The sequence below is a fragment of the Pteronotus mesoamericanus genome, unplaced genomic scaffold, assembly GCF_021234165.1.
Source record: "Pteronotus mesoamericanus isolate MK-2021 breed Mesoamerican mustached bat unplaced genomic scaffold, CSHL_Meso_final contig_80, whole genome shotgun sequence".
Lineage (NCBI taxonomy): Eukaryota > Metazoa > Chordata > Mammalia > Chiroptera > Mormoopidae > Pteronotus > Pteronotus mesoamericanus.
The window spans coordinates 478,624-500,160 of record NW_026555261.1 but is presented as its reverse complement, the minus strand read 5'-3'; the positions used below and the strand labels follow the sequence as shown (position 1 = coordinate 500,160).

The 21,537-nt window shown below is 50.2% G+C and overlaps 1 protein-coding gene across 2 annotated transcripts in view; it reads right to left on the bottom strand.

The window, feature by feature from the left end:
• Positions 1–288: 288 nt before the first annotated feature.
• The window catches only part of PRKX (protein kinase cAMP-dependent X-linked catalytic subunit), a 60,162-nt gene continuing 38,913 nt past the window's right edge, over positions 289–21,537 (bottom strand). Inside the window, exons 4-9 of one of the 2 annotated variants that reach the window (XM_054585014.1) lie at positions 18,365–18,484; positions 12,285–12,380; positions 9,762–9,819; positions 7,988–8,065; positions 7,236–7,384; positions 289–4,449 (exon numbers count right to left, since the gene is read on the bottom strand). In XM_054585014.1, coding sequence (XP_054440989.1) covers positions 7,259–7,384; positions 7,988–8,065; positions 9,762–9,819; positions 12,285–12,380; positions 18,365–18,484 — 478 coding nt within the window. In that variant the 3' untranslated portion in view covers positions 289–4,449; positions 7,236–7,258. The remainder of the gene's footprint in view (positions 4,450–7,235; positions 7,385–7,987; positions 8,066–9,761; positions 9,820–12,284; positions 12,381–18,364; positions 18,485–21,537) is intronic. The other variant, XM_054585013.1, reaches the window with a different exon arrangement.

Genomic DNA, 21,537 nt, shown 5'->3' with positions numbered 1-21,537 from the left:
AGTGGTGAGGCGCGTTAACGAGGCTTCCCGGGGGGATTATCTCGCGATGCAGCCACATACCCACGCGTTACGTTGCGCGCCTGAAAGCGATGTGATGTGACCGGTCAATTCTCAGTGCAAGAATTAAATTTAATTTACGAGACAGAAACTATCGCAGACCCCTGGACTAGATGGAAGCAGGCGAGCTCCGGCTTCTCTTGCGACAGAACACACAGAACCAGAATCCGACTTCTTAAAAGGTACAAAGTGTTTATTAAACAAACCTGGAATCAATAGTATTATGCCATAAATTAGACAGCAGTAAAATTTTCCTTGGGCATATATACAAATCACAGTGATTTTCATTGTGCAAGGAACTGATGGGGTTAGAAATGGTTACTCTGCGCCCCCGGCATGAGAAGCTGGGCCAGCCTGGTGGGGGTCCCAGAGGTGGGCCGCCGGGGTGCGCCACGCGGAACGAAGGCACTCCATCTCTTGTCTGCGGCCCCCTCTGGCAGTCCCATAGCCCCGCCAGCACGCGGGCAACCCAGCCAGGTGGCCCACGGCACAGTGCGAGAAAACAGAAAGCCGCAAAGGACAGGCACAGCTTGCCTGTGGGTCGAATGGCTTCAAATCCCGTGCACTACCACACACATGTAATGACTTTTACTTAAATAACACACGTGCGCACCGTGAGAGATCCCCTGAAAGCAAAATGGAGCAACTTAAAAGGCAGTAATTTAGAGAAAACCGTTACAGGGCATGTTGCTGTTTAGGAAGGACTTGTTCCTTGGGAGGCAAGCCCACGGGGTCTGCCAAGCCAGCTCGGTACGAAAATCGTTGGATTGGTGGAAACAGGCCCACCCACGCCACCTCCACCAGCTCACACACGCAAACGTACACACGCTAAACACACTGTCCAAACCCATTCCTCACACAACGGTTCGTGTGCTCTTCCCTTTGTTTGCAGTATGTGGACGGCACCCCCTTACGTGGAACTCACTTGTCAGACACAGAAGTGCAGCGAGGAGTGTCGGGATGTTTAAGGAACAGCATTGGCCACGCAGTCCCTATTCCGACGGTCCAACAGCTGGAGGCAACGCAGCTGAGCGTGAACATGGGAAGTGCTCTGCACGCCACGCACACGTGTACCACGGCAGGTGACGCTGCCAGCGGGGCCAAGGCGGTCTGTACGTTGAGATGTGTAGAATGCAACGAGACGTCCTAAACACTTCGTGCAATGGGTTCCGGGCACCGACGGCGGGAAGTGGACACGCGGTATCTTGTGGCTGGAACTTTGTTTCCCTGTTTGCGTGTTCCGCCACGTTGTCAGCCGCAACCGAGCTGTGCCCATTTCGGGCAACAGGTACTTTATGCTGAGCAGGCCTCCCACTTCTGCGGGGAAGGGATTAGAAGTCGGCCAGGCCAAAGGTAGGCTATGCTGTGTAGTCCGTTGTGATTTTATTTCCTTTTTAGCCTCGCAGGGGCCAGTGAAAGCAGGTGAGGTGCAGTCCCAGTAAGAAAATCTCAAGACCCAGCTCTATATACTACTTCTTGGGTCATTGCCAAATCCTAAAGAGGGTTAACAGTACTTTTGCATAAGTGAATACTGCCATGTCATAAATTAGCATAAAACAAATCTATCACTTTTCCTGAGCTGAATTTTGTGATTCCTTCCATGAATTTGCTTCAAGACTTCGCACACTGATTATATACGATCATAGAAATGGAAATTTCAGAATGAACCCACTGAGTGAACTCTTTTCTAATTATTTACATTGACTGTCCCATGCGTTTAGAGCTCCGTCTGATTAAATCCATATGTTAATGGTCACACAGTTTGATTCACACCTCTCCATGGACACGTCACACGCGACACACGTGTGACACCTCAAATGGGTGGGACTCTCCAAGGGCGTTTCAACAGCCCCGGGTAGTTCTAGAATTTTTTGTGCATTTCTCATTTGCGTTGCGTGGCTGACGGCTGATGACAACATTTTCAAAGAGCAACGTCACCGATGCACTCAAACATCTGTTCTTCTCGCACATTTGTTCAAAATTTGTTTAAAATGAAGGCTCGCCATTCCATGCTTCCCTGATGCTATTTGCATGTCATGGATTAAATCCTGGACAGTAAGAACTAATCCTAAAACTATGCATATGGGTAAATGTGCTTATGTACATTTTTTTATTGTATTCAGGGGCGATGTTTCATTTATTTTTAAAAAATTTTTTTAAGCACAAGGTTCCAAAGTAACTCTAATAATAATCATTGTTATTTATTTTATAGTCAGAAGATAGAAGATATGCTTTTCTTCCTAGGTCCACCTGTCAGGGCACAAAATCCCCTTGCTGATCTCATTTAACATTTAATGATGAAATGGTGCAGAAACTGCTGAAGGTTCAGGTGATGTTGACGCTCCACGAAATGTGCGGCGGATGCGGGCTGAGAAGTCCAGACGGAAAACACAGTTCCGTAGGAACACGTGGACAATAATTGCTCACTGAGTGGCTCACTGCAAAGAGTCTGTTTTACCAAACGCTCACCTCCTGAGTGGGCTTCTATTTGACGAACAGGTCATGTCTGAGAAGAGGGCACGGTGAGCCTCTTCAATCTTCCTGTCTTTTCACGGTGTCATAGGTGCAAGCCACCTTCCTCTCACCTTCCGGCACAGCCACGGCCTTCTGACGCGTGAGGGGAATCTGCCCAACTCTGATCGGTGAATGCGTTCCCTTTGCCATGTTCCTACTGCAAGAAGATGCATGCCTCTGTGAAAAGGTGGTTCGTCACGTCGCTAGATGTGTGGCAGAAGACAGAGGTAGCGAGAGCTCTGGAAACACCCGCGTTTCGGGGCACAGGATGGAAGACAATATCGGCAGCAGAGACCTGCCAGGCGACTGAGGAACACAGCCGAGCTGCACAAGCCTGAGAGAGCACACAACCCTCCACCCCTCCGCCTCCCCCACCCCCACGGTCACCAACGCACCCCCAGGGCACACTGTCCCCATCACACCTGCCTAAGGAGCAGGACCTGTCTGGACAAAACGTGAGAGGAAGAGGGGAGGAGAGAGAAGAGGTCTTGGAGGTGTTGCCTTGCAGTGTCTGAGGGCTCCAGAGGCTGCTCTCTAAATGCACCTGTGTCACATCTCCTTGGGGGCGGTCATCACGGAGCCCTCGGACCAGATCCACAGTGATTTGGGCTATGCTGTTTTCCCAGCTGCCTCCGCGTCGACGCCGCATGGGCAGCTTGCTCGCGTTTTCCCAGCCACGTCCACAATCGCGAAGCAGAAGAGTAGAGAAGAAAACAAACTGTGCACAGCACGGCCATCGAGGACTTCTACCAGTGCCCTGGCTTTGGGGGAAGGCCGGCATCGAGCCGCACGCGCAGGGCGGGCACCCTACCTCCAGCTTTCACGGAGTCGGCCCTGAGGGCCAAGGTGGGCAGAGCGCCTTTCACGGTGTCTTCATAATCAGCTCCGAAGAGAAGACATCCCACCCACCTGACCTCACGCGAACCTGCCCGGTGTACGGGACCACAGTGTGCGGGGCACACTCAACGTGACCGGGACAAGGACAGAAGAAACTGAGCCAGAACACGTGACGTTCCTATGCCTCCGTCCAGTGCTGACATCGCATAGACCATCCAAAAGGAAGAGGAAATCTCTGACTGAACGGGATCCGTGCAATGGAGCCAATATTGAGTCACCTGGTAGCTGTGGGGGAGCACATTTCAGAATTTTTATAGGCAGCCTTCCCCGTATGCCACGTGAAACGGGGGGATCCAAAAGATATCTTGACTGTGTTCCATTGCCTGAACAACTATCATGGTCACAGATTATTCTTGGGCTACAATCCAAACCCGAAGTCCCTTTCCCTTTCTGTTGGTCTGAAGACCTCCCGTCACCAGATAGGAAGCGTTCAAGATGTTGCACGCGGTGTCCCAGGACATTTTCTTCCCAAACGCATAGGACATGATTAAACAAATGCACACGTCATCCTTTTTAGGCTGCGCTCCCAAGAGAACAGTTTCTTGACAAAGAAACGGGGAAACGAAAAATCATCGGCTCTGCCAAGTCTGAACAGTGTCTCCACGGTTTTTGTCTTACGGTCTTTGACACACACACACGCACGCACGCACACACAACCTGTGGTTCTAACCAAGCACGCTCAGGTCGAACCTAGAAAGCTGAGTCTCTGAGGAAACCAAGGTAATCATCACAGTAAGAACCCGCACGAAAGACAAGGTAGCATCTACAACCGCACGATTTTCCCAGACGTCCTACTGTGCCGTCGACTTCCAGTTGCTTCGATAACGTGAGGTCCGTGAATGTCCAGTGTGCATGCCAATCCCTTTACATAGATACGGGGGTGGGTACAATCGGGGTCTGATCCCAGGCACATCCACAGCGTGTCTCCGAGGCGGCGCAGCTGGACCCCGTTCTCACAGGCACGCTCACGCCATCCCGTGTCTGGTATGAAACAGGACGGAGGATTTGGTTAGTTTCTAATATGCGAGTAAGGGGTGTGGTAACCGTAATCCCCCGGAAGGCACCCGACGGTCTTTGACATTCTCATTGCAAAGGTCCGCAAACCTGAAGTCTAGGACGGGAAGTCGTGGCCCACAGCAGGAACTGAACAGTGTTTTGAACGTGGGGTTTATTTTTTTTAACTTTTTTTTGGAAGATGTTTATTGATTTTTACAGAGAGAGGAAGGGAGGGAGAGAAGCATCGATGTGCGGTTGCCTCTCGCGCGCCCCCTCCTGGGGACCTGGCCCGCAACCCTGGCCTGTGCCCTGACTGGGAATCGAACCGGCGACCCTTCGGTTTGCCGCCGGCGCTCAGTCCTTGGAGCCACACCAGCTGGGGTTAAAGGTGGGCTTTACATGTTTGTATGTTATCCTCATCCACGCTAAGAAAAGAGATGCACTGCTCATGCAAAACTGGGTCTTCATTTCAATGTGCTTACTGTGCACAAAACTAAAAGGGAAAATGAGGTGTAGCCTTCCAGGCTGGCTGCCCTAGCTGTCTCCTCCACATGCTAAAACGCACGCAGAGTAATTTGGAGATAAACAGTGAAGTCAACAGTTATTAATCATCTCTGGAGTGCCTTGCTCACGCGGACGCTGTCTTATCTATGGGACAGGTATTTGCTTCATGAAGAATTATGTGCTTGCACGGTATTTTCACACTTAATCACTCTTACTGAAAACAGCAGGTCTTTGTTTTGCCCCGTGTACAAATTATTGTCAGGAAAACGGCTGAGACGGACTAAACTACGAATGTGTGGGGATTTCCAAAGAAAAAGAGCAAAACCCAGATTTGCTGAATCAATAGAAAGCCAAGGGATCCTGCCACGGTGTTGTGATTTCCAACTATTCATCCAGCACGTCTGCAAACTCTGTCCCCGCCACTGGATGAAGTACGTGAAAAACGGGTCCACCAGCCAAAATGCTATTTACACACACTGTCCCAAGAAGACATACCCCATTAAGAGAGGTGATTTCTATCAGCAGAATCTTTTATAGGACAGCTGGGGACTTCAGATAAAAAACTATTCACCACGTACAAGAGAAAAACTCACGGGATGGCCGCTTTTTGGGTCTTTAAGTAAATTTCACAGTATCTATATTAGAAAAAAGAAAAAACTTTGTATTGGGCTTATCAATGAAGTGTTCTTCACCATAAAACAAAGCTAAGTCTTTTAATAATTGAAAGAATATTGAATACAAATCAATCATAAAATGTTTTCAGCCACTCAGTCAAAATGGGAGCAACTGAGTAGGCCAGAAAGAAAAAAAACATATTGAAAAGATTTAGTCCTGGCTGGTGTGGCTCCGTGGATAGCACCAGCCCGGGAACCAAAGCATCGCCGGTTCGATTCCCAGTCAGGGCACAGGCTTGGGTTGCGGGCCAGGTCCCCAGGAGGGGGTGCACGAGAGGCAACCACATATGGAGGTGTCTCTCCCTGTCTTTCTCCCTCTTTTCCCTTCTAAAATAAATAAATAAAATCTAAAAAAAAAAATCCAGCAACATTTTGTGATTTTTAAAACCCACCACTGGATCTCACAAGTTGTGAAGTCAGGCAAATAAAGGCGCACTCACGTTACAAAAGCCAGTTGCCATGGTGAAACTCATCACCGCGCGTTTCAGAGAGAAACATATGCCCAACAGACATGTGACTTTCTCCTAGGCATGGCCACCTACGTCTGTACTATTTTTTCCTCTATCATTGTAAGTTTTATCCAGTTTTCCTCCTGGTATTTCACCGGCAATGCCAGTAGGAATGGAAGGTTTCCCATGCATCACGTGAGTGCCTTCCTCCCACGTCCTAGTTATGCTGCGTTTTGCGCATGCTGTTGGCTAGGCCATGATTCTTCGGGTCCTTATCACGGCTACGGGAAAACAAAAATGGGAAAAAACAAGACGGGTCTTTGAGGAAACAAGCTTTCCATTGGCCATATTGTGTGTCTCCTGTGATATTTTTCTTGCCTGAATGTTAAAGGAAGAAAGACCTATTTCATTGGGACAGACAAGTGATTCAGAATTGGGGACCAAGTGAAATATCTTTACTACCCGTGTGATAAAAATTTGACCTTCAAGGTCATGGACCTCGAACCGTAGACCTTCAAAGGGTCAACGAGATCACGAAAGCATTTCTTTAAAATCTCAAATTGAGTTTCGCAAGGTCCATATGATTCATTTTTAAGGAAAAGGAACCCAAAAAGTGTTTTGAAAATAAGCACGAAGTTATTGTCAGGCAGCTGCTCTGAAACGGATGGTTTCTATAACACGAGAACTGAGGGTTTCTTACCCCCGAAAAGCTACGCCTGTCGAGGGTTTAGGCGCACACAACCCTCCGAGGGGCCTGATTTAGACGCACCGATTCTGCCCAGGCAGCCCAGGCTGGGGACGGAGGTTCTGGTGATGTGGCTGGTCCATGAGGGCCACGCACTGTAGCATCCACTGGGGTGATGAAATTTGAGGAAATTGGAAAGAATGTCTCTATCTGTCGCATTGCGTGGTAGAAGGAAGCCCGGCTCCATTAACACAATGCCCCCTTCCTGTGGGCCCCTGTTCCCCTCGCCTCTTTTTATTTTATTTTTTTAGCTTTTTATGGATTTGAGTGGGGTGACGTTGGTTCATATAATTATATAGGTCTCGGGTGTACAATTCTGGAATGCATCGTCTGTAGATTGTATTACCATCGCTGTTTTTTTTTTTCATTTTTTAAAATTACTCAGTATAAGAGAGGTACCTTCCAGCTGAGGCCGGCCGTCCTCAGAAATTCTTGAAGACTTCCAAATCTTTGGGAGACACCGCAGGGCCTGTGTTCCAGTCATTCTCAGCGTACGCTTCGAAGTTGGAGGTATCGCCTTCGCCACACACTTTGGGCACGATCGGGGGCTACGAGAGTGTCCATGAGCGAAAAAGCACAGTTAAAAAACCACAGCGAGCACTTAGATGCTTGCACATCCCTCTGCGTCTGTCATCTGATGCAGCCGACACACGTTGGCGGTCTGGGCTGATCCCCAAAGTGTGGGCGGGGGCCGGGCTATCCATATGTCACAGCCTCCCTATGGACTCTAAAGTACCTTGTTGAGAACATTCTACGAGGAAAGCTGCCAAACACATACTCCGTTCAAAGGATGACAATCCACAGAAGCTTTTCTACTTCATCTACAACCATCTCTGCAAAACATCCGTAAGTCCCTCCCAGACACAAACTTTCTCAACGTGGCCACTGAGTCTGTGAAACATGCAGCCGGATCTCCAAAAGTCCGATCGCAAAGGCTCAGGTCTTGGGCTCGCTCCCCCCTCTAGGTGCATCTTTAGCACTAAGACGCCCCCCCGAACAGATAAACGTGGCTTATGAACGCTTTGAAATGATTGGTCAGATTGTGCGAATTAATTATGTATCGGCCACACACAAGTCAGCTGCAGAGTCAGGGTGCTATAACTTTTTGTAAGCATGGCATGTTACGAGTCGCCTGTTGACGTGTGTCGTACCTTGAGTTTTCTCTGTGGGACAGCTTCCCAGTCCACCATCCGGAACCAACGATGACGCTTCACGTCGTCAGCGCCGTTCTTGAAAAGAAACATACGTCATCAGGGAACGGGATGTTGAGGGGATGGGAGATAAAATATCCTCAAGAATCTGCATTGTGGCAGCACAGAAATAAACCACACTGTTTGCTAGGTTTTCAGTGGTTGTTCCTAGAGGGGGAGCTTTTAGGAAAAACTCCCAGTGAAGTTGTTGTTGTTTCCTAATATTCCCTTCTTAGCAGAAATAAATAGTTGCTGGGCTCACACCTGCGCCCGTCTGGAATCAAGACAAAAACACAACCCAGGCCAGCCTCTCAGCATGAAGTGACACAGCCAGTCACTTCCGATTTTGTCCGCTGTGTTCATCTTTACAGCTTGTTTTGGTGTTTGCTAGCCTCACCAGACACAGACACTGAGGTTCACGAAGTTATGAAATTTGCTCAGCCCTGTCCAGCAAGGAGGTCCCGAGACCGAGCCTGGAAGGATGTCCATGTTCAGAGCTCTCAACCGTTGCCCAACATTACCTTCCAAGGAACAACTGAGCTAGGGCTCATGTACGATCCTCTCCAGGGGCCCGCGGACGGCCAGCTGGCCAACGCCACGTTCGCCAGGACCTCAGAAAACCCCTCCCAGGTCTTCATCCTTCGACGACGCCCTTCAATCCTCTGTAGGACACTTTGGCCAACTTTTGAAATCAATAGAATGTTGGAAGTGGTAAGACAGAAAGCTTGGGAATCTTGTTACATGTTCAGTGGATCTGAACGTAACACCAACTTTTGAAAATGAGGGTCAGTTCATAATCTTTAAAGTTTGAATGTCTTTCTTTCACAGAAGAGAAAATTCTGAATCACCACAGCTGAGAAAGGATGCGAATTGTTTCTCCGTTTTTCTAATCTTAGCCTTCTGACAATTCCTCTTTTCCTACGGGAAAACAATATTTCGCACTCACATCTAAGTGCGACAACAGGTATCTGTTGCGTGTTACCTTAAGTGATGTGGAGAGAAGGCAAGGCAGCCTTGAAGTTTATGTTCAAGTAGTTCAAACTACTACCCAGATACTAAGGTATTATCATATTCAGATGATAGAAAGATAGACAGACAGATGGAAAAATAGATGGTAGATTGAAAGACATAAAAGATAGATAGATAAGATGGATATAGAGAAAGAGAAAGGAAGATATATCACAGATACATAGATGTATACATAGATGATAGATAAGCTAGATGATAAAAGGCAGATGATAGATATGGAGAGAGAGGGAAAAGAGGATGGGCAGATGATAGATACATACATACGTAGAGGACAGGACAGATAAATGATAGATAATAGAGATGAAGATTGATAGAGCAAAAATAGTAGATGGACAGATTGACATAGGAAAACAGATGATAGATAGGCAGATAAAATATAGATAAATATGGAGATAAAGGAAAATAGGTAATAGATACATAGATGCATACAGAGATGATAAGTAAGATGGATAATAGAAAGATAAACAAATAAATGGATCGCTAGATTGATCGATAACTCATCCCGCACAGGCCCCTGTTGAGTCATTTGCTTGTATGGACAGAAGACGGGGCGTGAACCCTGCTGGATGTTGCACACCCAGAAACCCCGGTGTGAAACTTGGCCAACGATTCAACATGAACACCGTGCTTTTGTTTTGCTCCATAAATAGAAAGAATGCCAGGGACTCCTCCTGGGAACCGCTTAATCGCAAGGACCCATACTGACCTTCATGTTCCCGAGCCGCCTTGTCCTGTCAACCACAAGAAGTCTCTTAATGAGGTCTCTGTTTGGAGAAAGGAGACAAAAACACAAAAGGCGAACACGTGTTGACACAGACCTGAGGGAACCGAGCGCAGGCCCAGCCATAAAACCTACCCACGCATATGCTGTGGGACAACGGGTCGATTTCTAACATTTTTTAGCATTTTCGACCACTGGAGCTTCCGTGTTATCTGTCCCTTAATACTTTATGGGATGCCGGACAGGGAGAGAGCTCGGCGGAAAAAAGGTTGATTTAATTAAATCTTTGCTCAGAAAATGGCACTTAGACCAGGAGGTAGATCTGTACCTGCTCTGAGAACTGTGAGGCTGTACAAAAAAACACAGCAGTCAGGGGGCGCCTCCCAAAAAGACACCCCCTCTCCCCAAAGCTACACAGTCGTGCTTTGCCCTGCGGGTTTCTGAATTTAGGGGATCCTTGTTTCGCAATGCCTGCCGTCCCGTAAGTACAGAGCCCGCGGGCGGCTTGTACGGTCTGCTGTACCATTCCTGTCTATCTTCCCCCCAGATCGCAGACCAGGTCCAGACGCAGCGCGCCGGCCCGTTCAGACGGGATCCGAGGGGCCCCCGGGTGCAGGGGAGGACCCGGGGCGGCATAAATGACGAGGATTTCATTTCTTTTCTCTCTCTCTCCTTCTTTTTGTATGGGGGTGGCGTCAGAGTAGAGAGGAAAGAGGAAGAGAAAAAAGAGAGAGAGAGGAGAAAGAGAAAAGGGGTAAATGATGAGGAATGTAAACCAAAATAAACTACGAGAATCCAACAGGGAAAATGGAAGGACACCAGACTTAGACGATGTTTATTTCTCCAATGCCTTCTTTTTCCACAAAGCACTGGAAACCTAGACCACGTAGTCATCGAAATGATCTGAGGCTTTCATGTGAATGTCCAAACCAATGGCTTAAAATGTTCGGATGGTCCTTCCCTAGGGAGACTTCTCTTGGAAGAGCTGAAGTCAAAACAAAGGGAAATAGACCCGATGATCTTCTGAGCTGCCTGAGATTTTGCAGGGTCACGCCCTCTGCAGGCACCATGCCCCCGGGGGGCATGGGACCCAAAACTCCGTTCCCCGCAGTGCACCCAGGAGAAATCTAGGTGTCTCAGTTGGCCATCCATGGCCAGGCGTATCCGGGGCTGTGAGGAGCTTCTAATGTCATCATTGGCAAATCACTCATAAATACAGAACTCAATTTTCGAAGTGTTTTGCTACCCATTTGAAATACCGTCCCCCTCACCTCGGATGGAATTTGGACCCCGGAAGAAAAATCCTATACAATAGTTTTCATTTTTTTCTGGACAAAAGAGACTTTTGATTTTGCACTTCACTCCCTTACCAGCATGGGGCACAGTTTCCCTTCTAGGGGATTAGCTTTAAATGCAGCCTCTTTGTTGGCTAAACACTTAGAAAAATCTCGCTAGTGTGTCCAACTCGATACAAGCTCCACCCCACCCAAACGAAGAGAAACGCTGCCCTGTATTTAGACCGACAATCCGCAATCCAAGTGCGCTGCGTCCACCACTAAGAAATACACGTGGACGCAGCCCGGGGTGTGAACGCAATGTCCACAGGCCCCTTAGGAAAAGGAGCAGGAAAAACAGCCAAGTTTGCGCCCGTTCATGATGCGCAAGGAGCAAACGGACCCATCAACTCTCTTGGGCAGCTAGAAATCAGGACTCAGGGTGCAAAACTGCTAAAAGGGATTAAGGTATCTGGGAAGCCAAAAGGGTTCTTGCATTTTTAAACATTTTTTAGTTTAGAGAGAGACAGAGACACACACAGAAAGATATGGGGGCAGGGGGGAGACACACACACATACACACACACACACACACACACACGATGATTTGTGGTTCAACTAATTGGTGCACCATTGGTTAATTCTTGTCTATTTGCCCCGGCTGGTGATCGAACCTGCAACCTTGGCCCATGGGGACGACACTCTAACCAACTGATTCAATGAGACGTGTACTCAGAGAGACTCCCGTGGAGGCAACGCGCAAGTTCTTGAAGCCTCACGTTGATTTCTGAAAATCTCAGTGGGAACGAGGGGTTGAAGAACGAGAATAATTCAGGCAAGCGGAGAAAAAGCTAAAAGTCCGCTGAACGCATTACCGCCGACGCTGGCTGCAGAGCTGGCTGGAGAAGGGGTCCCCTGCATGTGTAATGCCCCCACGTCTCCCTCGTTACATATCGTAACACGCACATTTACGTGCTCACTGTAAATGCCATTTATACCCAACGGTGCCAATTTCTGCCAAGACTCACGAACAGGCTAAACGTCATGAAAGCGGAGGAGGGGAAACCCTTTTTCGCTTCTGTGGAAAAGATGCCCCAGATACAACACAACACACAGAATAACGCAACACAGCCTCCCTCTCGGCCGATGCCAGGCTTGCGACGTTTTTCTTTTCTTCCCTCCTCGACGCTTTCAAAATAAACATGCCCGCAGACGAAGGAAACTTTTCACTTACTTGACATTGAAATCCAAGTGTCTGGGGAAATCAATTTTGCCGGCAAGAATTTTCTGATAGATGCCAAACGGGTTGTCATCAAAAAACGGAGGAAACCTGTTGGAAGCATCGACATTTATTTTTAGTGGGCAGGCGGCAGAGATGGCAAAAGCCCCGCTCGGTGGCCACAGCCACGGGGGTCTGGCGGGGGCGGGACGGAGGTTATTTCCCACGTTGCCTTTTCTTGCACGGACAGTCCTACCAGGGACCCAAGGGAAGGGGCTGTTCTAAGCAAAGCGAGACACCTGGCCACGTGGGCCACGGGAAAGCAGTCAGGGACCACGTGACCGGTCCTCATGGGAAACGTAGACATGTTACTGCACTAGACCGTGATTGGCCATCTTTGTCTTCTTCGCTCTTATGGGCGTAAATCACACACAGTAGGGCCTCCATAAATATGTACAGGACAAATCGGAGAGGATGGGAACATGGGGTCTAATTTTTTGGCGACCGCAGTCTGTAAGTTTACTTTTTAATTTTAATCCCACCCAGGATAGGTTTATTGTTTTGAGAGAGTGAGAGCGCGAAACATCGATCGGTTGCCTCCTGTTCATGCCCCGACCGGGGGTCGAACCCGTAACCTTTCAGTGTGTGGGATGATGCGCCAACCAACCGAGCCACCCGGCTGGGATGGTGTGTTACTTTATAGAAGCCGATGCCTGAACCTCCAGGGATGATGAATTATCTTAGGCTGGTTTGTAGCTTGCAACGTGGGGACCGACGATTTGGTCTGAGGGGCTGGCCCGTGACGTCCCACAGCCTCATTTTGTAAATCAAGCTTTACTGACACATGGCTTATCTAGTGTCTGTTGTGGTAGGGGGAAGATTGGAACCGTAGTGTAGAAATCAACAGACCTATCTTTTCCAATATCTGGAAATTAAAAAGAAGACCCAGAAATGGTCTAAACAAGAAATATACGTAGTGTAAAAAACAAGAAAAAATCGAAGTAAACCTAGGAGTTAATACATACATACTGCATACCTACGTGTGCCGAGTTATAATTTTGATAGTTTCTCAAATGTAAAAAACGCAAAGATGCTCCACGCAAAAAGCACAACCTCTAAGTAGCTTTTGTAGAATGAGGTCTTATGAGTCAGTGAACAGGCAATGGAAACATTTGATAAAATGGCGATTTCACACGATACCTGCAGTAAGGACAGCAAATTTCAACGACCAAAATTAATTCTCTTGCTGTTTTCAAATGACGTTTTTAAGTCTGAAATAAAAATGCTGCCTGTCGTGTTGAATGGTGGCTTCCAAAAAGAGGCCTCCAAGGTCTCACTCGGACAGCGTGTGCGTCTGAACTCTTATGCAAACAGGCTCTTTGCAGGGGGTGGGCATGACCAAAGGATCTGGGAGGAGGGCGTCCTGGGTCAGGTGGTCCTACGTCCAAGGACAGCGTCTGTAGAAGGGACAGAAGTGGGGATGCGGACACAGAGGAGACGCCCCGTGGAGACGGAGGCAGAGAGGGAGGCACGCGGCCGCCCGCCCAGGGACATGGTGCGGGGGGCGGGGCCGGGAGCTGGGAGAGGCGGGAAGGGCCCTCCCTGGAGCCTGCGGAGGGAGCGCGGCCCCGGGGGCACCTGGGCCTCAGACGCCGGGTCTCCAGGATGGAAAGAGAATGAATTCCTGTGATCGAAGCCTCGTAATGTGTGGTCATTTGTGGGGACTGTCGCAGGACATGCATGCACGGAACGTCCACGTTAACTCTCTCCATTTCTATCAGGGACGTACAGAAACAGAAAAAGTCAAGAAGGGAACTATAAGGTCCAGGAACAAAAACCCATGGGAAGCAGAAGCAGGTGAATTAGGAAAATGAAAGATCCTGCAGCAATATAATAACGTAGCTGTGCTGGACGTGGTATGAAATAGCCTTTAAAAAAGAAAATCAGCTCCTTTGACACGCTGACGTAAACAGAGCCACTGTGTTGAGGAGGCAGCAGCCTTAGAACGTCTGGCTAGTAAGGTCTCCTCCCCAAAACGCTCCTGCTTCTAGTTACGAGCTCCACGTGCCGAGACGCTGCCCTGGCCGGGCTTGGCGGTAAAGGGTTATTCACTGTCCCTTCCACTCCCTGCCCATTGTCAACGTCTTCAAGTTCATCTCTCTTCAGTCCGCCCTTTGCCACCTGACAGGTGCCTTCTGCCCAACAACAGCGGGGTGGGCAGGGGGCTACCCGTGTGTCTTGGGTGGCCGCCTCACCTCTGTTCAATGCTCTTACTTCATGGGGGACATGTACCTCTTCTGCAACCGGACAGGAAACGCCAGGAGAAAGTGAGCCACGCAGACCTGAACACGCTTAGAGAGACTATTTTCTCCACAGGCCTCTTGGGAAGCAGGCATTCCGTGACTGCATCATGGGAAAGAGACATGAGCGGTAGTCGAATGCGTGGAAACAAAATACCAGATCTTGCCCGAAGGAGAACACGTATTTGGGAACTAGGAGGCCCCCTACTCAGTGACAAAGTGCTCCAAGATGTCCTCCAATGTCTCTGTGAAATGCAACAAGACAGTTTCTGTTGTTTGTAGTCAATAGAGCCAGTTCCATGGCATTGGGCATTTTAAGCAACTTCGAGAATTGTATGCCAAAGGACCAAGTCTTCTTTGGCATGAAGGTCGACTCAAGAATTTCCCCTTAAAAAACGCGTTCGGTGGAAGCCTGTTTCTCAGCCTGGCGAGATCTCGCTTCCAGGTGCAGCCTTGGTCTGTGTCCCATTTTTATAAAAAGGTAAAGATATGCAGATGGTGACGGAAGAAGCCCTGACGTGAGAGGGGAGCCCACGGTACAACCGACAGATGATGCGTCATGGCATTGTGCACGTGGCACCTATAAAACGTGACGAACCAACGTCATCCCAATAAATGTCATGATATTCAAAATAATGCAGGACAATGTTGCCGTTGTCTGCCCTGTCTGTACACGGTCCTCTTTATGGAACTGTTCTAAATCCCTCAACTAAAACGGACTGTCCGGAACGTGGCAGCATAGTTATAACTCAGACCCACAGCGGGTATTCTTGGTAAAACATGACCCTCAACGATCCGCGACCGAGCCAGGTAACATCCTACCGCGACAGGATTTCCTACCACGGTCCCAGGGCAGATTTTACGCAACTACTGGGTCTTTGTTAGACTGCATAAAAGATTTAGACAATCAGTTTGAGCGATAACTGCAGAGACAAAGACCGAGCCTTGCTTGGTCCTCCTAAGGGTGCACACACAGAACACGGAAATGCGCTACGCAGGCTGGACACGGGAAGACCCTGAACCAAAGGCCACCTCCTCCGCCCCGCGCGGCAGCTGCCTTCCGTGGCCAGGTTCCAGCGGAGGAGGACGGCGGCTGGATCCGGGGGGCCTGGCGGGGGACGGACACCCACAAGCAAACGGCTGCAGACCCCACGATGAAGAAGGCAGCACGGCCGTGGAGCCAGACTCACGGGGGCATAGGGCAGGGTCCTGAAGTCACGGCGGGGGTCAGAGAAGGAGAAGGGAAGGGGCCAGACCCGGGGGGCGGGGGAGCCCGGCGGGGGGCGCCGTGTGGCCCGGTGAGGGGGCAGCAGCCAGGCCACCCCCTGCGTCTCGCGGGGAGCGTCTCCCGCAGGGCGTACCAGAGCCGCAGGGAAGGAGCAGCTCGGGGTTTTGCAGTGGCGGGCACCAGGGAGAGCGACGGGGTCTGCTGGGTGTGCGTGCAGGCGGGAGGCGGGGGGCGGGGGCGCGCAGCTGGGTGCGATGGGGGGGAAAGCGGGCACCGATCCAGGCCCGCGGTGCGGCCGGGAGACCCCAGGACGGCCGGCCAGGCCTGTGCCCGCCCGGGGGCGATGGCTCTCAAGGAGCCCGCCCGGAAAACCGGGCTCCTGCCAGCGGAAAGGCTGGAAACGGGAAATACGCTCCCGGCCGGCGACTGAGGGAGGGCAAAGGTCAGCCTGCCGCGCTCCAGGGGGAGAGTTCTAATCAGTCACTGTCCACCGTTCTCACCACAGAGCCTAATAACAAATCAGGTTCCAGGTGCCTTGTTTCCTTTTCTATGCTGACGCTAGCAGACCGTTAGAAATAGTCTGTTACTAGCGTTCAATGTCATCAGTAGAAACATTCTGTTAGAATAATAGAAATATTGCATTTTCTAATATTGTAATATACTCTCATATTAGAATAGGTCATGTCCTAATGATTGTAACAATCCTTTGTATAATTCTGATACGTGCTTTTAATATTTAACAATTGCCTACTGTATTCTAGCAATATTTTGTTCAATAGCGTACTGTTTTACTATTGTATTTGTTAATAGCATGGCATATTGTGCTGTTCTGCCCTACTAATAAAACAGGAAAGACAAAAGCTGGGAACCTAATAACAAAATTACATTCTCCCCTCATAATAAAATAGGAGAGAGAAAACCTGTGAACCTCATGCAATTTAGCGATCACTGGACCCCCACGGTATGGTTATCGGCGGACAATACTGCCCTCTAGGGGTCGCTCGGTAACATGACAGGCGGAGAGCGAGCTGAGCACGTAGCAGAGGATGCGGATCGAGCCGGCAAAACCACCACCTCTGTATCTCTTCACGGACTGAGCCAACAGGTAGGATGCGTTACTGTAACCTTTGTGTCTGTGCGTTAAGGGATGTAGTCGGTGTGATTTGCTAGAGACATCTGAGTAAGCGGTGATGGAAAACTCTAAAGAAGGGGTGGGCAGGTAAGTAGATGATAGATAGACACGAATGATAGATGAATAGATAATGTATAAAGAGATGGTAGAGATAGACAGACAGATAGATTGATAGATTGATAGATAGATAGATAGATGGCATAGGGGGTGGATAGACAGGTCCATAGACAGATAGGTAGATAGATGATCGTTATGCAATAGATGGCAGACAACAATAAATCATAGGGAGAGGTATTATAAAGAGATGCCGGCATATAGACAGCAAAGTGAATCCTGATTTGCACAGACTCCACTCTGGCTGGTCAGTCTCCACACAGACAAATGCCTCTTTCCACCTTAGTTTCCAACAGGAAGGGAAGGTCTCCAGGTGCACATCTGCGGACACTTCCTGCCTCACTCAGGTGCGGAGCAGGGTCCGGCTCTTGCTGCGACCGGGAGCAAGCTCAGTGTGTCCGTGGGACTCACCGGCAGGACTCGGACGGGGAAGAAAGAAATCGTCAGCCGAGGGGGGCGGTGTGAGGGGCGGAGAGGCAGCCCGGCCCAGCGACCACAGAAAGGGTCTCATCTCAGCCCGTCGGCCCCACCGCACCATCAGAGGCGAGAAAGAGCCTTCGGCACCCCGGACGAGGATGCGTGCCCGGACCCAGGGTTCCTTGAGGCAGCGCGGGGGGAAAAGCGACCTTCCAAACATCCCTCCGCGCAGAAACACGGCACTCAGGGTTTTCTGGGGTCCAGGAAAACAAACTCTCCTTCCTGCCTGGTCGTTCTCACCGAGTTCTAAACTGCGTTTGATTTATTTATGTTTGTCCAACAGGGAGCTTACCCAGCGGCAAAGAGCCCGTGCAGAGATGAAGATCGTGTTGACGGCGGGGAGGAGGGACATTGAGGTGCAGGGTAAAGGGGTCTCCAGCCCTGGCTGGTGTGGCTCAGTGGACTGAGCATCGCCTACAGACCAAAGGGTCGCCAGTTCGATTCCCAGTCCGGGCACCTGCCTGGGTTGCGGGCCAGATTCCCCAGCAGGGGGTGCAAGAGAGGCACCCACACACGAATGTTTCTCTCCCTCTTTCTCCCCCTCCTTTCCCCTCTCTCTAAAAATAAATAAATAAATAAAGTCTTTACATTAAAGAAACCAAAAGGAGGCCTACAGGTGTCCCCAGGCAGTGGTGTGACGCACCGGTCTGTATTTCTGGTCTTAGGAAGCCTGCTGCGTTCTCGGGTCGCATGGCCAACCTCGGCGGTGGGGTCCGGTGGGAACCACACCCCAAGAACGTGCACGCCAAGTGCACCGTCTGGGGGCTCATAGAGCCAGGGATGGAAGCAGGGGACAGAAGCCTTGGGGAGCATGTTCTGACCCTTCCCAGGAGCCTGTACTCACCCTGAGAGCATCTCAAATATGAGGATGCCCAGTGCCCACCAGTCCACGGCTCTCCCGTGGCCCTTGCTCTGGATGACCTCCGGGGCCAGGTACTCGGGGGTCCCGCAGAGAGTCCACGTCCTGCGGAGACAAAGGGGTGCACAGAAAGTCAGCAGCGTTTGGCTAGGGCCGGCAGGCCCTATGGGCTGTGTTCATGATCCAACTGCCTGTCCCGCCAAAGTGAATATAAATAACAGTGAATGTCCACGGTCACGGAAAAAATAAAAGAAGATAATTTTGAAAAAAATCCCTTGACTTACAGATGGATATTTTAATTATACATGTATGCACACATACAATTTCTCTATTACAGTTTACATTCTCTATCGTTCTGCATTAGTTTCGGATGAACAGCAGCGTGGTGGCAAAACCATGTACTTCACAGAGGTTGCCTGATATTTTAAGCAATAATTAAATAATAATATTTAAGGAATAATAATTCCTTTCATTGTGAATGGATTGAATGCTTCCACCAACAGACAGAGGGTAGCTGAATGGGTAAGAAAACAAGACCCCCGTACCCGCTGTCTCCCGGAGACCGCCCCTCCCCAAGAACAAACAACACAGAAACGTGGTTGATTAGTTTTTACTAATTGGGAGACAAGGTGGCCGAAGCTGATTTTCTTGTGGTGGTCGTGTGAAAATAAAGTGCGTACAGCACTGTGTTGCCCCGAACACGCCGACGACCACAAAATCCAATTCCTTCGGCGAGAGAAAAAGGGTGATGGCGGGTTGCAATCCGCTGGCTGAGCGCGCGGCGGAGCTGACTCACGGTGCGCAGCCCTCGATGGCAACAGTAACACTGTCTCCGCTGACTTGTTTCCTTGCGCAGCCTCGGCAACCTGCCGGCTGCCCTGCCTTGTTACAGCTGTTCTCCTCAGGGAGTGAGCCTCCCTAGAAAGGCCAGGAACATCCCCTCACTGACTGCATCTGGGGGCGGGGGTCCTTAAGGAGCCTGCGCTGGCTCCGTGGGCGTAAACAAGCCCTTTCTCTCCTCCAAGGGGAACTCGGAAGCTCGTGCTAATTGTTTTCCACCTGCTCAAGCAAAGGTTTGAAGGGTCTGCGATGCTTTGGGGGGCTTGCTGTCGTGTCAACGGCGCGGACGGGGTATCACATTCAGGGACACGGGGACCTCACGGGATGAAATGGGGCAGAGAAGGTCTGACAGGGTTTTCTCCGCAGATGAGGAGGCATCATGTGCAAAAAAAAAAAAATTAGCTTCTAGCCCCACCTAGAGGACAGATGGATGAAAGCAAGAGAGTCTCCACTGCCCAATGGTTTTCTGCCTATTCGGTTGGTTCTTGTGATTTTTATTGGGGTCACGCCTTAGATGTGTATTTGTCACATCAGACGGGGAAACAGTTCCTTTCCTCTCCTTAGAAAAGCATTTTCTCTCTGCTTCCAAAGAGCCGCGCCGTGTAATGACAACCTGGGCTGCTTCTGCAGACGTATCTGAGTTTTACGTTCTCTGAAAAACGTACGATGCATTGCCTCGACTTGCTCCGAGCCTGCAAAAGGCGACACGGAGAATTTTGCGAACACAACCTCACCTGCAAAAACGTAAAGGTGCAGAGTTTGCCTTGTAAATCACAGCGCGGCGGCTCCATTGACGGACTACTACCCCTGTGGTGTTCGTTTGAAAGTTGCCTACCAGAGTCGATAGAAAAATTTCTCCTCGCAAGAGCAGGGTGGCAACTAGTGAGGAGGTGGATGTTTGCTCGATTTGTTCTGCTGGTCACCTTGCAAGATGTGCATATATCCAATCAATTGTGATTGAGACTGGGAAATAACAGAATGGGATGGTGATTGTATGTCAATTAAAAAAAAGATACAGATGCCCGGCCAGGAAGCTCAGTGGGTTGGAGCCTCGTTCTGTTCACCCAAAGGCTGTGGATTCGAGTGGATTCCCGGTCAGGGCACATGCCTAGGTTGGAGGTTGGGGTCCCCGTCAGGGTGCACACGGGGGGGCACCTGATTGGTGTTTCTCACACCGATGCTTCTCTGCCTCTCTCTTCCTGTGGCCGGAAGCCTGGGAGAGAGGGTCCTCGCTGACACCAAAGACCAGGTGGAGGCAGCCACAGGAAACTGTACCTGCCCCAGATACCGCATCTCCGCTTACACCTGGAGAGGCGAGTCTGTTCTTTGGCTCCCTCCTAAGGTCCAGGGCACGGGTCGTAAAATTGTCAGGTTTCTAGGTGGCCTCGGGGAGCCGGACCCCTTGCTAGGGTAGGACGTTCCTGCAAAAAGCCTCACATCTTCTGGGGTGTACAGAGATAAAGGGTGCCCACGTATCAACCAGACCAACAGCCCGGGAGCCACTGGCTGGTGGAGACTGAATAATCCATGACTCTGAGCGTATCTCCTTCTGCTCGGAGACACAGCAAGGTGACACCTCCCCACGCCCCCCCCCGCCCCAATCCTCGGCCTGGTCACTGTTACCGGTGCCACCCGGAGCAGGGGTGGGGGACGGCGTTAGCCACGGAAATACGGGGTTCTCCGTCAAGGGGGGATGGGAGAAGCTCACACGGTCTTCGTCCCCCACTTGCCTAACCTGACATGTATCCTGGGGTGAATGGTGTTGCCCGACAGTCGTGCACCCCGTTCCTGTGCATGGGAGCTTATGTGGGGACAGGGTCTTGTGGGTGGAGTTAAGTTAACATGCGTTCGTCCTGCGGAATTAAGAAGGGACTCATTGAGCGACTGGCCTCCGTATAAAAAGGACACAGAGGAAGAGACGGACAGACAGACAGACCTCTCTCTGTGCCATGTGCGAACACAGGGAGACGGAGCTCCCGTGAAATCCAGGGAGAGAACTCCACTGGGAACGGGGAAATCAACGATAATTCTTGTGCGCCCCTCCATCGCGCAGGAGGACTTCGTGTTTCATATAAAGCGCGTACGCAAGGGAGCGCCCTTCAGAGTCAGATGATTTCTCGACAGAAACTTTGCAGGCCAGAAGGCACTGGACAGGAAGAGACAAAATCATGAAAAGCAAGCGCCCACGCCCCACACTGCTCTACCCAGCAGGGCTGTTACTTCCAATCAAAGGAGCAATAAAGAGTTGCCCAGCCAAGGAAAAGCTAAAGGAGCTCATCACCCCCAAACCAGTGTTACCCGAAGTGTCGAAAGGTCTT